Source organism: Carcharhinus amblyrhynchos, chromosome 27, assembly GCF_965287045.1.
Source record: "Carcharhinus amblyrhynchos chromosome 27, sCarAmb.v2.hapA, whole genome shotgun sequence".
Taxonomy (NCBI): Eukaryota; Metazoa; Chordata; class Chondrichthyes; order Carcharhiniformes; family Carcharhinidae; genus Carcharhinus; species Carcharhinus amblyrhynchos.
In genome coordinates this window covers 39,511,978-39,538,853 of record NC_137350.1, presented here as the reverse complement: position 1 = coordinate 39,538,853, position 26,876 = coordinate 39,511,978, and the positions used below count along the sequence as shown (strand labels likewise).

The window sequence follows — 26,876 nt, the reverse complement described above, 5'->3', positions numbered from 1 at the left end:
ACATTATCTTAAAAGATTCCAATATTGTCTAAAACATCACATGATGTTGTCCTGCATACATAATACAACGGAACTTCTCAAAGTAACAATAGGATACACGTGAGGCAAACTTTCAACTTCATCTTTTCTACATGTTGAGTTGTTGGGATCTCAGATGGTAGTGATGGAGACACAAGAATGGATCTCACTTCTGGGGTAGCTGAAAGCAAACAGCCAAAATCCTTTGTTTTTGCACACTGACTGGTGCGAGTGAGACTCAGAATGACACCAGCTGGTGTGAGTGGTTCAGTGCAAGATAATGAACATGCAGGATTGAAATGTAAATCTGATGAGGTCATAGCAAACTAGTTACCTTATCTGCTACATCACCTCTACGAAGAATAGTTTTACAGCAGCCATGTTATCAGGATTTAAAGTGGGATTCTCACTGAGTCAAGCCTTGGGATTCCACCAGTGATGGGCAGACAGTTTATTGATGCTGCTTCCAGCCATGTCCATTCACACCACACAAAGATTGTATCAATGGTGACAATTACAGCAACTTTTGGGACAAGCTGGAAAGCGTACGAGGAAAAAAATAAGGACTTGCTGCTATGATGAGATGAAATAAGATGGGAGGAGGCTTGTGTGAAGTGTGAATACCAGCATGGATCAGATGGGCCAAATGGCCTCTTTTCAGTGCTGCAATTTCTATCTAGCCTTGCTCTGAGATTAGGATCCTGGGTGGTTCCTGGGACAGTGCTTTGTGGCCCCCCGAGGATGGTGTTGGGCAGAAGAAGACCAACACTCCTCTACATCCAAAGATCAGTAGATTAAAGACCAGTGTCAGCCCCAGCTGCCATTCTTTATTTTTTATATAATATACCAAAGAACATTTACAACACCTCATAAATCCAAGCAGTATTCATCATACGAAGGCTAGTTGCTAAGACAGCACTTTTAAAAAACAAACAGTGATACACGAGTTGCAGCAGCAAGCGTACCGGACAGACCAGTACCCGTTGTGCCTATCATCCCCACTGACCCTCAGCTCTGTGCTGTACTGCCAGGCAGACACGGACTCGCCCCTCAGGCAGAGGATTCTCTTCTCAGAAAAGGTTGGGGAGCGCAGTAATTTGAGAGCAAGGATCAGGGAAGCCCTGAAAGTAACTAATTTAAACCAGCAATTAGCACAAGGAGCAGGTGATGGTAATCCAGTAAATCTGAAAACAAATATTGTTCATTTCCAGAATGGGCAGTAAGGAAGCCCATGTCCCAATTTTCCAACTCTGATCAAAATTCAGTCCTTTTCCCATCAAGTAATTCACTCATTATCAAAAATGGCTTTTGGAAAAGTGAAGCATCTTCACAAATCTGTAAATTAACATCAGACCTTATATACTGAACAATTCAGTTACACCCTTGCTGTGGGAAGTTGACCTCCTACCTTTTCAACCCTAAATATTTATCCTAACCCCTCCCAAAGATGTAGACCACTGGTACCTTGTTCACTCAATAACTTGCCACCTTCATGTGACCCAGTCACTGAGTGCTGGGAGATGGCACAGAGTGTCACAGCTGAGTCCCATATTGCCCTCAGCTGAAGCAGGCAGTGATCAGGAACAGGAATTCTGGCACATTTTACTTCGAGCCCCTCTTCTGCCTATCTCCCACCCTGACTTGGTCCGACAGCACAGTGACGGTGCCCACACCTATTGGGGAAACTCAGGGTGAAGAGGTAAAACTTCTCTTAATGCCCACATTGCCAGTATTGCTTATATCTGTGAAATTTGACAAACTTATCACACTGTGAAAGAAGGTTAATTTAAAATATATAGAATGCAGTATTTTTGAAGTTCTGACCTTACTAATACCTGAGAAACTGCCTTCAGTACTCAATGAGACTTCTGACAGCAACTGGGTAAAACAGCAGAGGCTCCACAGCTCAGCCCCTCTCTCCATCCCACCCCATGTTCAAATAGTACAGATAATCAACGTTGATTGGGTTGTAGGGGAGGGGATTAGAAATGCTTATTTTGCTCTGAGTGTGAGCTGAATGCTAAATACAGTGTGCAAACTGCCCCAAAGGCCTTGGAGAAGGTAGAGGAGAATTATTAAAACAATGGACTTCAGTTATGTGGAGAGACTGAAGAAGCTGACACTGTTCCCCATAAGGGTAAGAGGAAATTAGTTAGAGGTATTGAATAAGCAGATACAGTTCCTAGTGGCAGGTGACTGGAGGCAACATGAGGAAATATTGGGTTACACAGCAAGTTGTTAGGATCTGGAATATGCTGTCTGAAAGGTTGGTGGAAGCAGGGTCAATTGTAACTTCCAAAAGAAGGTTGGATAAATACTTGAACAGGAAAATTTTGCAAATCTATGGGGAAAGAGAGGGGAGTAGAATTAATTGGATAGCTCCGTCAAAGAGCACAGACATTTTGGGATGAACTGCCTCTTTCCGTGCTGTATCTATGATTCTATAACCTGGAAACATAAGCAATGAGGAGTAAGTTATTTGACTCTTTGAGCTGGCTCTCCGAATCGCTATGGTAATGGCTGACCTTTGATCTCGATTCCATTTTCCCACACTATCACTTGATTTTCTTCATACCCAAAAACCTGTTTTGAATATACTCGATACATGATTGAGCATCCAAAGTCCTCTGGGATAGAGTTACAAAGATTCATAATCCTTTGAGTGAAGAAATTTCTCCTCATCTTGTCCTGAATGGTCAATCCTGTTCTCCTGAGACTGTGACTTGTAGTTCTAAATTCCCCAGCCAGGGGAAATACCCTCCTAAATCCTCCACCCTGTCAAATCCTTTAAGAATTTTATGTTTTCAGTAAGAGCACATCTCATTCTTCTAGATGCCAGGTATGCAGGCTTAGTCTACTCAATCACTTTTCAAATCCCCTCATCCCAAGAATCAGCCTCATGAACCTGTTACATCTCCTCCAAGCCAACTAAATCCTTCCTTAGATAAGAAAGCTAAAACTACATAGTGGAAAGATAAAACACAATACTTCACCGTTAGTGGAGGAAGAAGTTTGGAATAGGTATAACACAGAATTGAATTCATTTTCACTCAGGTTTAGGTCACCTCACTGGGTAAATGATTTTACATTTGAGAAACCTTTACAGAAACAAATGACTTCATGTGTCTCCTTCCACTTAACCAAAGCACAAAACGTTTCATTTTATTTTAGTTATTTTTCTAAAAAAAACAAACACACAAGAAATGACATCACAGCCAGGAAATAGTGCATGTCCCACAGTAGAAACGTCCTTGTGATGGTGCAGGAAGTGCTCTGACATCACTCTGCATGCTATCACAAAGTGGTTTAACTGGCTGGTAGCCACTCACCAGGATGAGGACTGACCCTTTAAAAAGGACATGTGTAATCATCTGAACTGCCCCATAGTCCTAAATGTTACGAATGGAAGATAAACCTCAGCGTGTGTGAATGCTGGGCACACACAGTGTTTGCCTTGATTGTGTTGCTCTCCCAAATATAAAAGATGGGCATTTGGATGATGCACCAAAGGGGTTGCTGGAAATCATGGAAGCATTGCCCTCACCAGATTCACCAGAGGAAAGGGGTGAAAACTGGGAACAAAATAACCCACTCTTCCACATTTAGGAATATGGGGCCATTTAGTATTTAATTATTTCAATCTGCTGTGTGAGAACTGGGAAAGGTTTCCTGTGGGCTTCTTACAGAAAACTCATCACACAGGAAATCTCCCCGTTTTGTTTGAACCCATGATACTAAGAATATGGGAGAAACCAGAACAGGACACAACAGCGGGGACTCTCAGCCCAGTCACTGTAATGGGCAGAAGTAGAGTCCCTGGCTGTTCTTTCGGATAACATGGGCATTGATTGTATTCTCCTTCCCTAACTGTATTGACCTCCAATTAAGAAATTCATTACCAATCATTTTATATCATCCAAAAATTATATACTAAAATAAAGTCAGATTTCCTTCCAATCATAGCTCAAAAATACAACCAATATTTCTCTGAAGCAACAGTAAACACTATGCTTATTGATCTATTAAACATTGCAGGATACTACAATCCCAGGATTTCGTTAAAAAAAATTAATACTTTTTTAAAAAAAGAATAATTTTCTTTTTCCTTCTACTTGTGTCCAACGATGGAGCTCATTTGGACGTAAATCACCTCATGATCCTGTGTCAGAATCGCACTAGGAAAATAAAAACATACTGTTTCTTAAAATAAAATAGCAAACTGACTAATTGAAAAGCCTCCACGCAATCACAGTACAAAGCTCTCATTATCATATGTGACAAAATCTAAGGCAACATATCATTAAAAAACAAGACATGAGCAAAGCTACTCCTGCATCACACAGGGAGGAATGGACAGAATATCCCAGGTTGGGATTAGGTTTGCTTAATCACTTCTCTGTGTTCCTCTCTCAATTCCAGCAGCCTCCAACCCACCCCCAATCCACTGCGCTCTTCACTCTGTGCCGTCTTGCTGGTAATGCTGGTTACCACAGTAATAACGTGTCCAAATACATCTGTAGCGTAGGGAAAAGGAGGAAGGCCAAACACGACACACCCTCCCTCCCTCTGGAAAACATTTTTTGTTAATTTCTTTTCTTTAAAAATGCAAAAACATAGGAGAAAATTAAAATGTTCGACGTGTGTTGCTATGGAGATTATTATCTCCCCAGTGCCCCGCAGTCATTACACCAAGTTCTTTGTGTTCAAGTGTGTTTTGTAGTGTTTGGTCAGGTGATCACTCCTCATGAAACGCTTGTGGCACTGTCCACACTCAAAGCGTTTGTCACCTGCAACACACAATAAGCGCAGAGGTTTAATTTGACATAAAATGATAAATATTACAGGTTATTCCTACAAAACCTTACATCAGAGACGTGAGTACAGAACCCAGGCTGACAAACTCCAGCGCAGGTCTGAAGAAGCACCTTCTCAGTGCCAGAGTGGAGCTCCTGAGCCACACCAAATGATACTTTATACAATGTTGACAACCACGGTGTAAACCATCACCTTAGAGACAGAAGGCTGCCACAGACTGAGGGAATACTGCATTGTTTAGTCGCTGTCTTTCAGATAAAACGTTAAATTGACCTCTGAGTTTGTCATCCCAAAAATTAAATGATTCAATAGCACAATTGCAAAATAGGGCAGGGATAATATTTATTCCCCTCAACTAAATATCACAAAAAAAATTATTTGATCATTATCACCCTGCTCTTTGCGAGATCTTACTGTACATAAATTGGTTAAAAGTCTGACAACACCAGGTTTTAGTCTAACCGATTTATTTGATAATAGACTCACAAGCTTTCGGGGTTAGTCCCTTCATCAGGTGAATGGAGAGTTCTGGCCTCAGACAGAGCATATAAAGCACAGATTGTCTGTGCTCTATATGCTCTGTCTGAGGCCAGAACTCTCCATTCACCTGATGAAGGGACTAACCCCGAAAGCTTGTGAGCCTATTATCAAATAAATCGGTTGGACTAAAACCTGGTGTTGTCAGACTTTTTACTGTGTTTACGCCAGTCCAACGCCGGCATACCCACATCATAAATTGGTTGCCATGTTTCTGACATTACAACAGCAACTACACTTTAAAAGCATGCTGTTGGCCACAAAGTTGTTCTAATTCTGGCAGAACGTCCTGTCATTTTCAGTTTCTTGAAAAGCTTGTTTTGAGAAGTTATGAAATACACATTTTACTTGAATTTGCCTTTTCTTAAAGTTAATAAAGACATGAAAATTGATACATTAACAAATTTACTAGTCCTGAGGGCTAGTCAGCCTGGCTTTAAAAGCAAAACATTATGGTGCATAAATTTACCGGATTCCTTAAAGATGCAACAGTGGTCAGTGAGGAAGGGCTATTCAGTAGATGTGATTTCAGAAGGCATTTGGTAAAGTGCTAGATGTGAGACTTTTACAGAAAGCACCTGGAATTAATAGGCAAGCCAAATTGAAAGTTCTTTTGATATCTGGCAGATATCTGCAGCACACAGTGTTAAAGATCACAACTATCCATTAAGAATACAATTACTCTGCTTATATGGCACTGACCTGTGTGAGTTCTGGAGTGCCTCTGTAGCTCATCACTGCGAGTGAACCTCTTCCCACAATAGACCCAACTACAGACAAATGGTCGCTCCCCTGTGTGCAAGCGGACATGGGCTCGTAGCAAGGACGTTTTCCGGAATACCTTCTCGCATCCTGGAATGTGGCAAACGTGCTTCTTCTTCCCTACCTCTCCACTCCTAGATTGAAGGAGAAATCATGTTAATTCCAGTTTTAAGCACTGTACCAGATGGTCTAGTGAGCTTAGCAACTAGTGCAAAGTTGGCCAATCAATCAAGTAAACCACCCCTTCTCAGGTAGAATCACTGGAGAAAGAAACTCCTTAATTCTATCCAATAAAAACAAGATCTAACAAACCAAAGAGGCAGACTATAACTAGGGGACAGAATTTAAAAATAAAGGGTCTCTCATTTAAGAAGGAGATGAAGAGAATGGTTTTCTCTAAGAAGGTCTTAATTCTGTGGAACTCTCTTCCCCAGAGACAGTGGAGACAGGGTCATTAAATATTTTTAAGGCAGAATTAGATTCTTGACTAACAAAAGAATCAAAGGATACTGGGGGAGGTAGGCTGGAAAGCGAAGTTGAGGCCACAATCAAATCAGCTACAATCTTATCAAATGGAAGAGCAGGCACAAAGGGCCAAATGGCCTACTCCTGCTCCTAATGTGTATGTTCGTATGATTCTAAGAACAAAAATGAAATTGTAGAACCCAAGTCCCAACAAATTAATTTAAAAATCCATTAATAAATAATAGAAACCATCTCATCAGTGTCTTTGATCACTATACAAAGTAACAGCATGTAATGTAATGCTGAGAATTTACAAAGCGGTTGGCTCTGAGGGAGGAATTACAGGTTTCCATTTCAGGTATACACTACATTCAGACCCAAGGATGTTTTTCAATTTAATTTCTAATATAAATTGTCATATCTGCCTTACCCATTACCTCCCACACCCTCCCCTATAGATCCACTATCTGTTTAAATAATACTTTTGTATGCAGTTTTATTTACAGAATTCTCAGAAGTGATGGTGGTGGTGAGGGAGAAAGAGAGAGAGAGGAAGGAAGTCACCCCCGACTGGCATTGTCTGATGTCAGCCCCGGTTGGGTGGATAACAGGGAAGCTCGGGGGCAGAGTGCTGCGTCCGGGTAGAGATGGGTCAGAGTCAAGACTCAGGCTCTTTCCAGGCCTTCAGCAGGAACAATCTATTGAATAGGATGAGCCTCACATCTGTGGTGGGTAAGTCGTTGGAAGGTATTCTGAGAGACAGGATCTACAGGCATTTAGAGACGCAAGGTCAGATTAGGGACAGTCAGCATGGCTTTGTGAGTGGAAAACCATGTCTCACAAATTTGATTGAGCTTTTTGAAAGGATAAGGTAGATGAGGGCAGTGCAGTCAACATTGTCTACATGGACTTTAGCAAGACCTTTGACAAGGCACCGCATAGTACGTTGTTGCACAAGGTTAAATCTCATGGAATCTAGGGTGAGGTACCTAAATGGATACAAAATTTGGCTTCTTGAGGCTTTTGCTACAGTTAAACCTGTTTGGACTTTAAACTGGTGTTGTGGGATTTCTTTCTGTTTTCTTCTTGACAGAAACCAGAGTGGTTATAAAGAGCTGTTTTTCAAACTGGAGGCCTGTTGACCAGCGGTGTGCCTCAGGGATCAGTGCTGGGTCCACTGTTATTTGTCATTTATATTAATGATTTGAAAATAGGAGGCATGGTGACACCAAGATTGGTTGGCATAGTGGACATTGAAGAAGGTTATCTCAGATTGCAATGGGATCTTGATCAATTGGGCCAGTGGGCTGACAAATGGCAGATGGAATTTAATTTAGATAAATGAGAGGTGATGCATTTTGGTAGACTGAACCAGGCCAGGACTTACTCAGTTAATGTAGGATGTTGGGGAGAATTACAGAACAAAGAGATCTAGGGCGGGCTACAGGTTCATAGCTCCTTGAAAGTGAAGTGGTGAAGAAGGCATTCAGCATGCTTGGTTTCATTGGTCAGAGCACTGAATACAGAAACTGGGACGTCTTGTTGAAGTTGTACAAGACATTGGTAAGGCCACACTTGGAATACTGTGTGCAGTTCTGGTCACCCTATTATAGAAAGGATATTATTAAACTATGAAGACTGCAGAAAAGATTTACTCAGATGCTACTGGAACTTGATGGTTTGAATTATAAGGAGAGGCTGGATAGACTGGGATTTTTTTCTCTGGAGAGTTGGAGGCTGAGAGGCTATCTTATAGAAGTCTATAAAATAGTGAGGGGCATAGATCAGCTAGATGGTCAATATATTTTCCCAAAGGTAGGAGAGTCTAAAACTAGAGGGCATAGGTTTAAGTGAGAGGGGAGAGATACAAAAGGGTCCAGTGGGGCAATTTTTTCACAGAGATGGTGGTGAGTGTCTAAAACAAGCTGCCAGAAGTAGTAGTAGAGGCAGGTACAATTTTGTCTTTTAAAAAGCATTTAGATAGTGGGTAAGATGGGTATAGAGGGATGTGGGCCAAACACAGGCAATTGGGACTAGCTTAGGGTTTTAAATAAAAAGGGCAGCATGGACAAGTTGGGCTGAAGGGCCTGTTTCCATGTTGTAAACCTCTATGACTCTATGAGGATATCAAGTGGGCAGAAAATTTGTTCCTTTGTCACCAGTGGATCAAATTCCTGGAACTCTTGTCCTAACATCACTGTGGAAGTATCTTCCAGCACATGGTCTGCAGTGGTGGGACATGATGACTCATCCCCTCCTTCATATGAGACAAGTAGGGGATCGGGCAACAGCTGTGGTCTTGCTACAATGTCCACACCCATAAGTAACTGGGAGAGAAAGGTAACCTAAAAGTAGAACAAGAGACAGAAATGAAAAGCAGGACACACCTTTTCTCACCATCCTTGCAATTTGGACAAGTGCAGGCCATTCTTTTCATCTTCTTGCTCTGTTGCACTTGCTGTTCTGCAATCTCATCAGTTGGTAAGGCTGGTTCCATGTGAAGTTGGCTGAGCTGACTGGGACTTAATCCAGTGATGGTGATATTATTGGCAGAAACTGGAGACATGACCCCCGCCTGTACACTTAACTGTTGCTGTCCTGTTGGGATTAAAACAACAATTTTAATTAGAAATCACAGAATGATACAACACAAAAGGAGGCCATTCAGTCCATCTGATCTTTTCAGATTGTCTTGATCAATATTCTGATTTAATTTTTCTATTTCATGAAATTATTCACTTTCCCTTTAAAATGCTTTCCACACTGTTTCTTGTTGGATACTCCATGTCCCAGTAATCTTTTGTATAAAGGGGTCCGTCTTTGTTAGGGGACCTCACAGCTATCTAGCTGCCAAGTACTTCGTTCCCCTTCAGAGACTGGACGAAACCTTTGGCATTTTAAATTGGTCTTTATTCAAGCGTTAGCAGGGAACTCTGCCTCCACGAAGTGGCATACAGACTTCCTGAGCGATAAATGGCAGCAGTAATTATACCTTTGGTCATCTTACAAGTAATTCACATATGCCAATCACAAGTACACATTTATTCTGAAGTCATACAGCTAATAGTTCCAATTACTTTATTTATGTCATATGAACATAGTTAACAAGTTACAACCTCAAAACACTTGCCTAATTATAATATTCAATTACTAACGAAGCAGGTCTACATTGTTACACCATCCAGACACACGCAGAGCTTAGCTATTAAGGATACTTCCTTGTGTTTTATCAAAGTTCCCGTTATCTTGTCTCTTGTTCATCCTATTTGTGCAGCCCATCTGTATCTGTGGGAACTTCACAGAATCTGCTTCACAGCAGCTTCCCAGGGGAACTATGCTGTACTCAATTCACAAAGGAACTCTAGCGCATTAAACGATTTTGACCCCTTCAGTCTTTTAGTAAAGATGTTAAACTTCTGTTATTACTTTACTGCCTCAATAAGAACATAAACAGAAATTAGAGGGGGCAATTTGGCTTTTTGAGTCTGCTCTCCAATCTCAACGTCCCCTTTCCTGCACTATCCCTATGTCTCTTAATACCTGAAAATCTATTGACCGCTGTCTTGGATATACTCAAAGACTCAGTCAGCATCCACAGGTTTCTAGAAGAGAGAATTACAAAGATTCACAACACTTTGAAGATTTTTTTTCCTTATCTCAGTCCTAAATGGTTAATGCCTTATTTTCCTCATTTTCCAGATTCCCCAGCTACTCCCAGTAAAAACTATTCTTTGTGATTTAATTTTTCAATATTTGTGATAATTTGGAAACTTCTATCAGATCTCCTCAACCTCCTGTGTTGTCGTGAAAATGATCACAGCTTCCTACATTGGTACAGTGACCACACTTCAAAAGTACTTTGCTGTTTGTAAAACACTTTGGAGCTTCCTAAAATCATGAAAGGTGCTATATAAATCCAACTTTTTTTCTTTTTTCTTATCAATCTTCCAATCTAAAACTCTGATAGAAGTTTACAAAATGTTGAGAGGAATAGATAGGGTGGACTCTCAGAGGCTATTTCCCCGGTTTGAAATGGTCGCTACGAGAGGACACAGATTTAAGGTGCGGGGAGGGAGGTTCAGAAGTGATGTTAGGGGTAAGTTTTTCACTCAGAGGGTGGTGAGTGAATGGAATCGGCTGCCGTCAGTGGTGGTGGAGGCGAACTCGCTGGGGTCTTTTAAAAGACTTCTGGATGAGTATATGGGGTTTAATGAGATTGAGGGTTATAGATAGGTCTGTAGGTTGGTAGGTGATGTGGTCGGCGCAACTTGTGGGCCGAAGGGCCTGTTTGTGCTGTAGTGTTCTATGTTCTATGTTCTATGTTATCCCTGGTATTGTCTGAAACTGTTCTTCACCTGCTTCATGGCCATCATTTCCTTCCCAAGCAAAGCACCAATCCCTGGACATACTATTCTATAGTTCTTTCATCGGACAGAAATTGAATCCCATAGCCTTCAATTTCAAATTTATAGTATTCCTATCACCTTTCAACACATTCACCTCACTGATTTCAATAGGCTCCACCATCTGTCAGGTCAACTGCTTGTCTTCAAATCTCTACAAAGCGCTCACTCCATCCTGCTTCTCCAATATTCTGCATCCCCGCATTCCTTAACCCCTTCATATTAATCATAGAATCCTACAGTGCAGAAGGAGGCCATTCGGCCCATGGATTCTGCACCAACAACAATCCCACTCAGTCTCTATCACCGTAACCCCACATATTTACCCCGCTAATCCCTCTAACCTGGGACACTAAGGGGCAATACAACGTGGTCAATCAACCTAACCCTCATATCTTTGTGAAACCTATGCAGTCACGGGAAGAATGTGCAAATTCCACACTGACTCAGTCTGGGAATTGAACCCAGGTCCCTGGAGCTGAGGAAACAATGCTAGCCACTGTACCACTACGCCGCCAACTAGTGTGCCATCGTTCTTCAAGCCTACAGCCCATTCAGGAACAATGATGAAAATGACTCTCTCCGTGTGAGCTACAGATCCTCAACATGAGTAGTCTTTGCTGATAAAAATTAGTGCTAATGAGGTAAAATCCAAAAATATAACAATAAAAAAAGGAAATATTGTAATCAGCAAATTTAGGGGCTGTGCCTTCTTCACAAAGAGTGACTGGCACATAGAATGAGCTTCAGGATTGCTGGCAGAGGTGTTAATAGTGGAATTGTCTAAGATGCTGTGATTAGGCTGCACTTGGGTCTCAGGATTTAGCCATGATGGACTGAATGGCCTGTTCATATTCATTTTTGTCTTAACATCTGGTTTCAGCTGGTTTGTTGCCCTTCCCCAAAATTTTCTAATTACATCTTCAGCCACCCTGGGCTCTGTGGCATTCTTCAACAAGCTCTAACACCATGTTCCAATAAACCTGTGAGACTGGGACACAGCAAATGCCTGCCCCTCAGCTCTCCACTCTCATTGGGAAAGCACTGTCCCTCCACTGGGAACCTTCAGAGAATTAGAAAAACTTACTGCTCACAAGAAGGCCAATAGGCTGCTAGGGCCAATGCTGTTAGTCACCGCTTTATATCTGTAATTCTGTAACTTCCTCATCTGCAAGCACTTATTCAACACCCTTTAAAAATTAGGCATGCAATCATCTTTTCAGATTAACTGTTCCAGATCCCGATAGTTTTCTGAAAGCATTTCAGTTCATCTCCCAACTACATCTTCTTCCAATGATTTTACGTTCATACTCTGTGATCTCTGACTATTGACCTGTTTATCTGAAATATCTGGGAGTTGGGGCCAGGAACTCATTATTTAGAGGGATGGAGGAGGGGAAACTGCATCAATATAAAGCAATAAACCAAAATTCCACATCCACTTCGCAGCCTTGCTCTGAAAAAAACTTCCAATTCTTTACTCTCTTTGCATCCTGATTCTCCTCATTTTTTTCCTCAGGTTGCTGTTTTTATATTCACTTGTAGAGTTGTTGTTGGGTAAACAACAACCTGCATTTATAAAGCCTTTTAACACAATAAGATGCTCCAAGGCACTTTGCAGAAGTTTCCTCCTACATGGCACAGCGGTTAGCACTGCTGCTTCACAGCACCAGGGATCCAGGTTCAATTCCAGCATTGAGTGACTGTCTGTGCGGCATTTGCACATTCTGTCCGTGTGTGTGGGCTGCCTCTGGGTGGTCTGGTTTCCTCCCACAGTCCAAAGCTGTGCAGGTTAGGTGGATTGGCCATGGTAAATGTATGGAGTTACAGGGATAGGATGGAGGGGAGGGCATGGGTGGGATGCTCTTTTGGAGATTTGGTGCAGACTTGATGGGCTGGATGGCTTCTTTCTGCACTGGCGGGATTCTATGATTCTAAAATATGGCACCGAGTAACATAAAGGAATATAAGGAGATGACCAAAGGTTTGGTCAAAGAGGTGGGTTTTAAGGACTGTCTTAGAGAAGGAGAGGAGTGGTTTAGAGAGGGAATTCCAGAGCTGAAGTTCCAGGCAGCTAAAGGTACAGCCACCAATATCAGAGTGATTAAAATTAGAATACTCCAGAGCCCAGAATCAGTGGAGTGCAAGGACCTTGGAGACTGTTAGGGCTGGAAGAGATTACAGAGATAGGGAGAGGTTAGACAGTGAAAGGGATTTAAAAGCAAGGATGAAAATTTAAAACCTGCAATTCTGACAGACTGATAGTCAATGTAAATCAGTGAGTACAGGGGTGATAGGTGGCCAGGACATAGCGAGAGTTAAGATATGGACAGTAGAGTTTTAGATCAGCTCAAGTTTATGGAGACTGGCTTCGGGAAAATGAAGCCACTGACATGGCAATGACAGATGTTAATTCTGGGGAATACCTCCAGACTTAGTATTAAGCATTTCCAGGCTAAGCAAAATAGCAATTAATGAAGAATTCAGCTCCAACAAAAAGGGTAGCCCCTCCACACCACATTTTTCACTCACTAACCTAACTGATTAACAACTTAGCTCCCCTCTAGTACTGTATCTCCAATACTGCAGCACACGCTCCATGTTGTCCCTCCTACAGTACAACACACCCTCAGTACTGACTTTCCGACGGTGCAATGTTCCCTCAGTACTGTCCCTCCAACAGTGTGGCTCTCCCTCAGTACTGCTCCACTGACCAAGCAGTGCTCCTTCTGGTACCACCCCTCACAGTGCAGCATTCCCTCTGTACTGCTCCTCTGACAGTGCAGGACTCCCTCTGTACTGTTCCTTGGATCATGTAGTGTTCCCTCAATACTGATCCTCTGAAGCGCTCCCTCTCTACTGCTCCTCTGAAGTGCTCCCTGGATCATATAGTATTCCCTTAGTACTGCATGGGAGCCTCTAGAGTGAAAATTAAACCGAGAGCTTTCTGGCTCACAGGTGTTTGGGTCATCCACAGAGCAAAGCTGACATTTTGACCCTACTGCCAACATATGTGAGGAGACATATCTGAAACATCTAACCCTCAGTGCAGCCTAGGTATTGCACTGTTAGATTATAGTTGGATACAGGCATCAAGGGATAACCAGCAAACAGGATTTGAGGTGAAGTTTCTCCTTATCCATGCTATCCAGTAAAGTGTTAGAATCAGAAGAAGATACGTTTCCAACTGTAGGCAGGTCGGTAAGCAGAGGACACAGGTTTAAGGTAATTGGCAAAAGGACCAGAGGACAGGGTGAGGAGGAATTGTTTTAGGCTGCGATTATCTGGAACGTGCTGCCTGAAAGGGCAGCGGGAGAGACAGAATAGTAACTTTCAAATAGAATCAGATAAATATTTGGCAGGGGAGAAAAATGACAGAGCTGGGGAGAAACAGCAGGATGATGGAACTTATTGGAAAACTCTTTCAAAAGGGCCAACACAGGCATGATGGGCTGAACAGACTTTCTGTGCTGTGTCATTCCGTGTTCAGCCACAATAACTGAACGATGAAGAAGGTTCAAAGGCCTGAATGCCCTCTGACTGCTTCACTCAATTATTTCACTTGTTGCAATAAATTCTTAACGTTTGCTCAAAATCCAGGAATCGCAGACATAACAAAGGAGGCCATTCGGCCCTTCGTGCCTGTGAAAGAGCTATTGAATTAGTTCCACTTACCCTCCTCAGAACCCACTAGCTCTTTCCCAACAGCAACCCAAACATTTATCCAATTCCCTTTTTTAAGCTAATTTTGAATCTGATTCCACTGTCGTTTTGCTCATTGCAATCCCAGTCACAAGAACTTGCTGTGTTAAATAGTTGGTGTGAAACCTCTGGGCTGAACTGCCTCTCACCTGCAGCATTGGTGACGGTTACTGGGACTCCTGGTACCTGTAAACCGTTGATGCTGATGGTCTGAACTCCCTGGCCAGTGGCAAACTGTGCAGTGTTCAGGTTAATGGCACCCCCTGCTGGTGCAATCCTTGGCAAGGCGGTCCCCTTCCGGATCAAAGAACTGGCAGAGGATCTCTTCCCACTTGAGGCTGGGGCAATCCGGGGAAAAGTGCCGGAGGGGCTAGAGCCTTGTTGAAGCGCTGAGGAGTTCTTCATCTGCAAAGCATGCCAGTTCACCTGTCCCGAGGAAGAGACAGATTGTGTTCTGATGATGACTGGCGTGGAGTTGTGCTCGCTGGTCTGGACCGGCAGGTTCTGTGGGGATTTCTGGGGGACGGTAGGAAGGTTGTGGCCGCTCATGGAGGCTGCCTGCACCACACGGATGGCCTGTTGGGGGATAGTCTGCACCGCCTGCTCCTGCTTTTGCTGCACTACCTGCACTTGCTGCATAACATTGGAACCAGGGCTCTGCACCAACAGCACGTTGGTTCCTGGCTGAATAACACTTCCTGATGAAGCCTCCACAAGCGTCACTGTCTCTGTCACCGCTGCCGGATTTGCCGATTTCCTTCTCGACCTCTTGGGCTTTGGTGAACCAGCTCCACATATGGCATCACCAGTCAACTGTATGGCAGTTCCATCGCCAGCGCCAACCAAATTACTTACAGGTACAGACAACGCCACATTTCCACCACCTGCCAGTTTAATGATGTTACCCTGGGCTTGTACAGGTGTGCCCCCGACCTTCTGAACCTGGACAGGGACTGACACAGCGGGCTTCACCTGCATCGCCTGGGGAGAGATCTTCTGTGTGTTGGAAGCCACAGCAGTGGTGACAAAGGCCTGGTTGGTCCCCGGAATGATCTGAATCTGACCTGCCATGTTTTGCTGGACGTTGGCAAACTGAAGGGGCTGCCCCCCAAGGGTCTGGACCTGGGGGATCACCTGGTATTGAATGTTTTGTCGTGAGCCTTTGCTGACCATCGCTTGGTTCTGAATAGCCAGCACTAACTGTCCAGAAATGGAGGGGCTAATGGCTTGGCTGGTGACTTGTGGCCCCTGGATTTGAAAAACTTTCCCATTTGCTCCAATTAAACTGAAATTACCACCATTTTGCCCATTAGGTGCTGGAGCTGGCTTCAACAGCGGAAGCTTCTTGTTGACCATCTGTACAGCCACTGGGGTGGGTGAGGAGCTGGGTTCCACAGCCGGAGGGCCAATCTTGCTGCATGTCGCTGCCAGGAGGGCCAGAGGAGATGGCTGTGAATCCTGTAGCAACAGTTGGAGGAAAAAAGAAATAAGAAACATTCGAAAGTCTTGCTTTTCTAATGCACTCTTTTTCTTATTCATTCATGGCACATGGGCTTTGCTGGTTAGTCATAATGTGGAGATGCCAGCGTTGGACTGGGGTAAACACTGTAAGAAGTCTCACAACACCAGGTTAAAGTCCAACAGGTTTATTTGGTAGCAAAAGCTAATGGCTTTTTCTATCAAATAAACCTGTTGGACTTTAACCTGATGTTGTGAGACTTCTTACTTTGCTGATTAGGCCAGCGTTAATGGTCCATCCCAATTTCCTAAAGAGGTGCCAAAGCACTTCACAGCCAAGTACTGTCACTGTTGTATTGCAAAACACATGCCAGCCATTTTTTACATAGATTAGTCCCACAAACAGCAATGACAGCATCTGTTTTATTGATGCTGCTTGAAGAACAAGTGTTGGCTAGGACAGGGGGTGGTGGGGAAGGGAAGAGGGGAGTGAGGAGCATGGGGATGCAGAGAATTCCCCTGCTTGTCTTCAAATCATGTTGTGAGATCTTTTATGTCCACATGAGACGGCAGACAGTGCCTCGGTTTACTGGCTCATCCAAAACACAGCGCCCCTGACATTGTAGCACCCTCTTCGTATGGAATTGTGGAATATCAGCATGGATTACGTACTCAAATCTCTAGAGGACAGGCTAAATGCATTACTATCTCACTCAGCATTGAAGACGTTGCCCATTAAACCACACCTCACATCTTATCTCCGCACATTTGCTAATGTAGTTCCTGACAATGTTTAAACAAATTACATCGGTGTGTTAGTGGAAGATGTGGGGGCTCAGCCAATGACTGCATGTACTATCAGGAAATCATCTGACATCATTTACACAATTCCTCAGTCAATGCAGCTGGTGTATGAGATTTCTCATTCACAGTGCTCATTTGTCAAATTGTCCTGAATACTTTAATGATGTACATAAAGAATGTAATTTAATTCGGTGGGACCCTTAATGACTTGGAAGGTGGTCTTGTGGGGTAGGGGGTAGTTTCTCTGCTCTGAACCAGAACTCCAGGTTCAAGTCCCACTCTGTGGCTTGATCAGCATGGAAGGTGCATTCATAACTCGGCAGGCAGATTGATAATCAATCTGAAATCCTTCCAATCCACAGATGCTAAGCAGGAGATTCTCTTGGTCAGCCATGCTTGATGCAGAGTGGCACCCCTCAAGCTGAACCCTCTGGCAACAGGCTAGCAACCTGTTCCAGGAAAAGGTAGCTGTAGAAACAACCATCAGCCCATGGTCTGACTGCCATGTTGTTAATACACATGGGAAGCTTCTGACTCTCAGTGATATCTCAGGAGGTAAATTCACATCCTCACATTGAACCAAACTAACAAATTCCTGATCTCCTATTGGGTTCCTGAAATTGGAATCAGGCTCTCTCTGCCAAGCAGGAAGTGAATCAGTCAGATTCAAGTTCTGATCATTGTCCAGTGATCTTGAAACTGCAGGATTTGGATGATTTGTTTCCAACCAATGACCAAATGGTGTTACAATTCCTGGAGCGATGATTTTTGTTTCGATAGCTGGTGCCACACTGGAGAAATGTCTCCCTTACCTCTATCATGGTTGAAGCTGTTGGTTGGAGATACTCAGAGGGACTAATTGTGGTGGTGGCTGCCATTGTGTCCTGCTGGTCTGAAAGAGAAAACAGAGCATTGCTAACAAAGGAAATATGGAAAGGAATCTCCTTCATGAAAGCTGAGCAGCTCACCATGCTGCATCCCTCATCCCTTGTTGTTTGCTCACTCTTCCCATTCCTTCACCCCCTCCCTCAGCTTTACTTCCTTCCTCTTCTGAAGATGCCATTCCATGATAGGGCTTGGGTTCTGAAGTTCCCAGCTTCCCTCAACCATCTCACTTGCCTGAGCCTTCACAGAATCCTTACAGTGCAGAAGGAGGCCACTTGGCCCATCGAGTCTGCACCAACAGCAATCCCACCCAGCCCCACCCCCGTAACCCCATGTTATCCCCCTGGCACTAGGGGGCAATTCCACACAGACCTGTTCCTTGCAACCCCAAGTATATACTCTGCTAATCCCCCTAACCTACACATCTTGGGACACTAAGGGGAAATTTAGCATGGCCAATCCACCTGCACATCTTTGGAGTGCGGGAGGAAACCCACACAGGCACAGACAGAACATACAGCTCCACAAAGAAAGTGACCCGAGGCTGGAATTGAACCCAAGTCCCTGGGAGGCAGCAATGCTAACCTCTGTGCCATCATGCCGCTCTGAAAAGCAATTCCACAAGTTGCTGAGATGCAGCCCAAACCTGTCCTAATCAAACCTACCAGCACATTTCTCCGAGTCAGCAAGCGGTGGATGTAAAAGGCTCCATAATACAATATCAACGAAAGAAGTCTCACAACACCAGGTTAAAGTCCAACTGGTTTATTTGGTATCACAAGCATTTGGAACGCTGCTCCTTTATCAGGTGAGTGGAGGATTGGGTTCACAAACATGGCACATATAGACACAGATTCAGCTGCAAGATAATGGTTGGAATGCAAGTCTTTACAGGTAATCAAGTCTTTACAGGTACAGACAGTGCGAGTGGAGAGAGGGATAATCACAGATTAAAGAAGTGTGAATTGTCTCAAACCAGGGCATTGAATGAGATTTTGCAAGTCCAGGCCAAATGGTGAGGGTTACACATAATTTGACATGAACCCAAGATCCCAGTTGAGACCGTCTTCATAGATGCGGAACCTTAGTTTCTGCTGGGCGATTTAGCGTTGTCACGTACCTTGAAGGCCGCCTTGGGAATGGTTATCCAATTCTCCACTCACCTGATGAAGGAGCAGCACTCTGAAAGCTCATAAAGCCTGTTGGACTTTAACCTGGTGTTGTGAGACTTCTTACTGTGCCCACCCCAGTCCAATGCCAGCATCTCCACATCATGGCTATTTCAAAGAGAGTGAGTGAATTCTCCCCCGCGGCCTGGCCAATGTTTATCCCACAATCAATATCACAAAACGCAGATTATCTGGTCACAATCATGTTACTGTTTGTGGGAGCTTGCTGTGTACAAACTGACTGCTGCACTTCCTACATCATAACATCTTTTACACAATGTAATGTCCCAAGGTGCATAAAACAGTGCCTACAATTCATGTGAAAGACTCCACAGAAATACAATTCCTTTTACAGAAATACAATTCTTTTCTTTCCTATTTCAAATTAAACCTTGACTGCAGGACAAAGACAAACACAATGAGAAAAGGTAAGTGCAGATCTGGTGTCTGTAAAGCTCTCAATTTACAGCTGATTAATACCTGGAATTGTGGACATTTAAGGAAATGAACATATGAATGCCAGAGTCACTCAAGATGATAGTTAAATCTATGCTGAACCTGGTTAGATGACAGCCCCATCATCAGTACAAGTCTGAGTTAACAGAGGCATGTCCCATTAAAAATCTGGACACGGGATATCATAAAGGGAATAGATTTATTAGGATAAGAAGTATAGTTTTAAAATGAGGACTGAATGACTGAATGGAGTGAAAACCTCCACCGGCGAGCAGGTAAATTCAAGAGAGCCCAGCTGATTGCGTTTGGGACTCACTAATTGGACTGAAATTAGCTAAGGCAGAAGGGGCCAGCAACATTGCAAGAGGCAAGAAACCGGGAACAAGCCCAATATTTCACCTCTCGCCCAATCTTACTGGTTCACCACACCAATTGACTGGGTTGGTAAGACCACCCCCCCATGTGTTTCCACAGGAACAACCTCCGTCCACCCCACAGTTCCCAATCACACACAGAACCAGGCATCCACACAGCAACCACACCTCCTCCAAATCCAACCCTCCATTACCACACCCCCTCTAAACACAAGGCTCCCATTCAACCATAAGTCACATTTTATGGGAATTGAAAATCAGTCTACTTTACTACCCTAATCTGACCAAAACACCAATGTCTCTTTTCTCGACAGAGGGTTTCAGCCATTTTGTTTTATTTCAGATTTCCAGATCTGACAGAATGTGGATTTTTGTTTGCCTCAATTTAACGAACCTACAATATTATGATACCCTGTCATGCAAGTGTATGTTTGTGTTTTGAATGTATTATACTCAGTCCATAAGAATCAGATACGGTTAATTATATCAGCCAGCACTGCAACAACAGTATGTTACATCCAGCTTGGGATATTACATTTTACACCCAGTGATGCTGTACATAGTATATTACACACAGCACGGAACAACAATGTATTTCCAAGTCAGGATGTTGTGTGGCTTGAAGGGGAACTTGCTAGTGGTGGTGTTGCATACAACTATCGTCCTTGTCCTTCTGAGTAAGGAAGTTGTGAGTTTGCAAGGAGCCTTGATCAGTTTCTGCAGCATATCTTGTAGATGATACACAATGCTGCCAGTGTGCTTTGGTGGTATTGTGAGTGAATGTTTAAGGTGCTGGATGGGGTGTCAATCAAGAAGGCTGATTTGTCCTTGGTGGTGTTGAGCTGCACTAGTCCAGGCAAGTGCTCTGGAGAGTAAATGATTCTGGCGAGTCAGGATGTGCAATACTCACCTCTAACCTGCTCTTAGTATTGGTCACAGTATTTATACGGATGGTCCAGTTCAGTTTCTGGTCAATGGTAACTCCTAGAATGTTGATAGTGGGAATTCCATGATGGAGGCAAGTGCATTGGAAGTGGCTCAGAGGAGGATTACTAGATTGATACTTGTAATAAACGGGTTGTCTTATGAGCGATGGTTAGACAGTCTGGGCTTGTTTCCACTGGAGTTTCAAAGAGTGAGGAGTGACTTGAATGATCCTGAACAGACTTGACAAGGTGGACAATGAAAGGATGCTTCCTCTTATAGGTGAGTCCAGAACTCAGGGACATGGTTTTAAAATGAAGGATCGTCCTTTTAGGACAGAGATGAGGAGAGGTTTTTCCTCCCAGATGATTGTGCAACTTTGGAACTCTCTGCCTCAGAAAGTAGTGGAGTGGGATCAGTGAATTTTTTTTGGAAGAGGTAAATGGATTCTTGTTTGTCAAGTAAATCAAAGGTTATCGAGGGTGTAGATAAAACTGTGGAATTCGAAACACAAACAGAGCAGCTATAATCTTATTAAATGACAGAGTAGGCTTGAGGGTCCAAATGGCCTACTTCTCTACATTCGTAAGGCCATTGAATGTCAGGGGGTGATGGTTAAATTCTCTCTTGCTGGGGATGCTTAGTGCCAGGCACTTGTGCGACATGAATGTTACTTGCTACTTATCATTCCAAGCCTAGATATTGTCCAAGTCTTGCTGCATTTAGACACAAACTGTTTCAGTATCTGAGGGATCACAAATGATGCTGAAAATTGTGCAATCATCAGCGAATACCCCCATCTCGGATCTTATGATGGAAGAAAGATCACTGACGAAGCAGCTGAAGATGGTTAGGCTCAGGACCTTGAGGAATTCTGCACTGATGTTCTGGAACTGAGATGATCTCCAATACCACAACTAGCTTCCTTTGTGCTAGGTATGACAACGGAGAGCTTTCCCTCCGATTCCCATTGACTTTGTTAGGGCTCCTTAACGCCACATTTGATCAAATGTGGCTTTGATGTCAAATGCAGTCACTCTCAGCTCACCTTTGGAGTTCAGTTCTTTTGGACTAAGATTATAATGAGATCAGAAGCTGAATGGCTCTGATGGACCTCATAAGAGCATCAGTGAGCAGATTATTGCTGTGTAATAGTTGCCTGGTAGCAATGTTAATGACCCCTTCCATCACTTTGCTGATGATCGAGGGTAGACTGACGTGGCGGTGATCGACCAGATTGGATCTGTCCGGCTTTTTCCTGGGCAATTTTCCACATTGCTGAGTAGCTGTCAGTATTGCAGTTGTACTGGAACAGTTTGGTTAGGGCGCAGCTGGTTCTGGAGTACAAATCTTCAGTACAATTGCTGGAATGTTGTCAGGGCCCATGGCATTTGTGGTATTTAATGCCTTTATTCTTCAATTGTCCTTTGATATCAAATTCACTGAAAACTGGCACCTGTGAGATTGGAGACCTCTGGAATTGACCAAAATCCACTTGACACTTCTGGCTGAAAGTTGTTGCGAATGCTTCATCCTTGTGTTTTGCACTGATGTACTGGGCTCACCCATTATTGATAATGGAGGTATTTTAGGAGCCTGCTCTGGTTAACCATCCACCCCATTCACAACTGGATGTAACAGGACTGGAGAGCTTATTTCTGATCTGAGAGTTGCTGGATCACTTAGCTCTATCACATGTTCCTTCTGCTGATTAACAGGCAAGTAGCCCCGTGTAGCTTTGTCAGCTTGAAATTTCACTGTTAGGTATACCTGTGTCGAGTATATGTCACCCAGTGCTGGATACAGTATACTACATCCAGTGCTGAGTACATATATTACACTCAGCACCAAATACGGTATATTAGACCCAATACTGCAGTACAATATATGACAGCATTGCATTCCATAATATATTACATAGAATGCATAATACAGAAACATGCAATATAGCCAAACCCATCCATGCCAGCATTTATGCTCCAGACTAGCCTCCACCCAACCCTTCTCATAAGAACATAAGAAATAGGAGCAGGAGTAGGCCATCTAGCCCTTCGAGCCTGCCCCGCCATTCAATAAGATCATGGCTGATCTGTCGTGGCTCAGTGCCACTTTCCCGCCTTCTCCCCGTAACCCTTAATCCCCTTGCCTATCAAAAACCAATCTACCCGCGTCTTAAATATATTTAGCGAGGCAGCCTCCACCACTTCAACGGGCAGAGAATTCCAGAGATTCACCACCCTTTGAGTGAAGAAGTTCCTCCTCAACTCCGTTCTAAACTGCCCCCCCTTTATCTTGAGGCTGTGCCCTCTAGTCCTACTGTCCTTTCTGAGCGGGAAGAGCCACTCCACCTCTATCCTATCCATTCCATTCATCATCTTATACTTCTCAATGAGATCTTCCCTCATTCTTCTAAACTCTAACGAGTACAAGCCTAGTTTATTCAGCCTCTCCTCATAGTTCAACCCCCTCAACTCCGGTATCAGCCTAGTAAACCTCCTCTGCACTCCCTCCAAGGCCAAAATATCCTTGCGTAAGTGCGGCGACCAAAACTGCACACAGTATTCCAGCTGCGGCCTCACCAGTGCCCTGTACAGTTGCAGCAAGACCTCCCTACTTTTATATTCAATCCCCTTCGCTATGAAGACCAGCATCCCATTCGTCTTCCTGACCACCTGCTGCACCTGCAGGCTGGGTTTTTGCGACTCATGGACAAGGACCCCGAGGTCCCTCTGCACCGTCACCTGCTGCAGTTTTTCGCCAGGTAAGTAGTAGTCCTTCCTACCATTATTCCTACCAAAGTGGACAACTTCACACTTGCCAACATTAAATTCCATTTGCCAGTTTCTGGCCCATTCGCCCAGCCTATCTAGATCCCTCTGCAGACTTTCCACACCTTCCACACAATTTGCCGTTCCACCAATCTTGGTGTCATCAGCAAATTTCAACACCATACACTCGGTTCCCTCCTCCAGATCATCTATATAAATGGTAAATAGCTGAGGCCCCAGCACCGATCCCTGGGGCACTCCACTAGTCACCAACCGCCAATCCGAATAGCACCCATTGACACCCACTCTCTGCCTCCTATTTGACAGCCAATCCCCTATCCACGCTAACACCCTACCCCCAACTCCATGCCCCCTAACCTTCTGTAACAACCTTTTGTGCAGCACCTTATCAAACGCCTTCTGAAAATCAAGAAACACCACATCTACCGGTTCTCCTCTATCCACTGCACTAGACACATCCTCATTGAATTCCAATAAATTCGTCAGACACGACTTCCCCTTAACGAAACCGTGCTGCGTCTGCTCTATCAAACAATTCTCCTCAAGATGCCTCGCTATTTTCTCCTTGATTACGGATTCAAGCATCTTACCTACAACAGACGTTAAACTAACCGGCCTATAATTCCCTGCCTTTTGCCTGCTACCCTTCTTAAACAACGGCGTAACATTAGCCGTTTTCCAATCTTCCGGCACTTCCCCAGAATCCAGCGAGGTTTGGAAAATAATCATCAAGGCATCCACTATCACCTCCGCCATTTCTTTCAGAACCCTTTCTCACCTCACCCACAACTGTATTGACTTCAATTCTGTTCTCCCTACCTTGTCCTTCAATGATTCTAATTGAACATAAGAACTAGGAGTACGAGTAGGCCATCTAGCCCTTCGAGCCTGCCCCGCCATTCAATAAGATCATGGCTGATCTGTCGTGGCTCAGTTCCACATTCCCGCCCTCTCCCCATAACCCTTAATCCCCTCTCTTATCAAAAACCCATCAACCCGCGTCTTAAATATATTTAGTGAGGCAGCCTCCACCACTTCAACGGGCAGAGAATTCCAGAGATTCACCACCCTTTGAGTGAAGAAGTTCCTCCTCAACTCCGTTCTAAACTGCGCCCCCTTTATCTTGAGGCTGTGCCCCCTAGTCCTACTGTCCTTTCTGAGCGGGAAGAGTCTCTCCACCTCTATCCTATCCATCCCATTCATCATCTTATACGTCTCAATGTGATCTCCCCTCATTCTTCTAAACTCTAACGAGTACAAGCCTAGTTTATTCAGCCTCTCCTCATAGCTCAACCCCCTCAACTCCGGTATTAGCCTAGTAAACCTCCTCTGCACTCCCTCCAAGGCCAAAATATCCTTGCGTAAGTGCGGCGACCGAAACTGCACACAGTACTCCAGCTGCAGCCTCACCAATGCCCTATACAGCTGCAGCAAGACCTCCCTACTTTTATATTCAATCCCCTTCACTATGAAGGCCAGCATCCCATTCGCCTTCCTGACCACCTGCTGCACCTGCAGGCTGGGTTTTTGCGACTCATGCACAAGGACCCCAAGGTCCCTCTGCACCGTCGCCTGCTGCAGTTTTTCGCCATTGATTCAAGCAGTCCCTGTGGTTACTAGTTACAAATTCTCACCGCTGTTTTGGTAAAAAAGTTTCTTCTGCATTGTCCTCTTTTATTTCTTTGTGACAATTTCAGGCTGGTAGCCTCATATTTTGCTCTTCCCCACAACATTGCAGCTTTGTACACTGCCATTCAGTATCCCTACAGTGCAGGAGGCCATTCAACCCATTGAGCCTGCACTGACAACAATCCCAAGCAGACAACCCCATGTATTTACCCCGCTAATCCCTCTGGCATTAAGGGGCCAATCCATCTAACATGCACACTGCACATCTTTGGTTGTGGGAGAAAACTGGAGAACCTGGAGGACAACCAAGTAGACATAGGGAGAATGTGCAAACTCCACACAGTCACCTGAGGCCGGAACTGAACTCAGGTCTCCAGCGTTGTGAGGCAGCAGTGCTAATCGTTGTGTCATCCTATATATTACAGGACTGGATGCTGACATAGAATCACAGAATCCCTACAGTGCAAAAGGAGGCCATTCAGCCCATTGAGCCTGCTGCACCAACAACAATCCCATCCCAGGCCCTATCCCCACAACCCCACACATTTACCCCGCTAATCCCTCTAACCTACACATCCTGGTTCACCATGGGCAATTTAGCACGGGCCAATCCACCTAACCCACATCTTTGGAGTGTAGGAGGAAACCAGAGCACTGGGAGGAAACCCACGCAGACATGGGGGGAATGTGCAAACTCCCAGATAGATGGTGACCAGAGGCTGGATGGATCCCCGGTGCTAACCAAGTGACAGTGCCAAGCAGTGTTAACCACTGTGCCGCCCTGTTTATTGTAGGACAGGATGCTGACATATTGCGCCTAGTGATTGATGTTGGGGAGATTGCGATCACTGTTGCACCGGTGATGAGTGTGACGTTGGGGCGGCGGGTTTTGTGCTTGGCGATGCCAACCTGTAACTCTGAGAAACAATCACACAACTGGCGACCCGCAAAGTGCTGGAGAGTGAACCCTCAGGACAGGACAGGTTGTCTGACCTCAGTGTGTTCTGTGATAGTCCTGTCTTGGCAGAGGTCACTCAGTGAGGGTGCTCAGCCTGAGCTACTGGGGGGGGGGGGGGGGGGGGGGGGTGAAACAGGGGGGTGGGGGCAATATTGGCGTTGCTGCCAGAGCCTGTCCGGGGGCACAGGGCCACCCGCCGCCCCCTCTCCCTCCACCCACAGGGCGGGAGGCGCCCGGGCCGGGCCGGGCGGGGCTGATACCAACTGTCAGGTAGGCTGCCGATGGGCATCCTGGCACTGCCCATGCAAAAACAATACCGGCTCCGGGTATAATTAAATGATTATAACATTGATTTAAATTGTTTGCAATGCAAATCTGGCCGTTAAAATCCCCCAATTGGGCTGAATTCCGCCCCCTGCACCTTTAAGTGTCGGAGGGAAAAAAAACCTGGCGGCAGCGCCCGGAGCGGGCGGCCCGGCCCCGGCCCCCGCCAGCCCCATCCCCCACCCCGAGCCCGCCCGCCCGCCTGCCTGTCAGCCCGCTCCGCCCGGACCCCCCCGTCCCGGCCCCGCCGCCCCCGCCGCCATTCCCCCGACTCTCATTTAAACCCAAATCATTTATTTTTTTGAAAAAAAAAGCGACCTACCGCTCATGATGTTTTATTCACTTTAAGAGGGTCAAAGTGGAGCGCGCCGCCGCCGGCCAATCCGCTTCGCCGTCCCGCCCAG

At 44.7% G+C, this 26,876-nt stretch overlaps 1 protein-coding gene across 1 annotated transcript; it reads right to left on the bottom strand.

Moving 5' to 3' along the window:
• Positions 1 to 825: 825 nt before the first annotated feature.
• Positions 826 to 26,876, bottom strand: sp2 (sp2 transcription factor). Its single transcript, XM_080213855.1, has 6 exons — positions 26,795 to 26,876; positions 17,777 to 17,856; positions 14,852 to 16,160; positions 8,985 to 9,195; positions 6,073 to 6,266; positions 826 to 4,805 (listed from the first exon to the last, which is right to left on the bottom strand). Exons 1-6 carry the CDS (start codon positions 26,799 to 26,801, stop codon positions 4,702 to 4,704), a joined length of 1,905 nt encoding a protein of 634 aa, XP_080069981.1. The 5' UTR covers positions 26,802 to 26,876; the 3' UTR covers positions 826 to 4,701.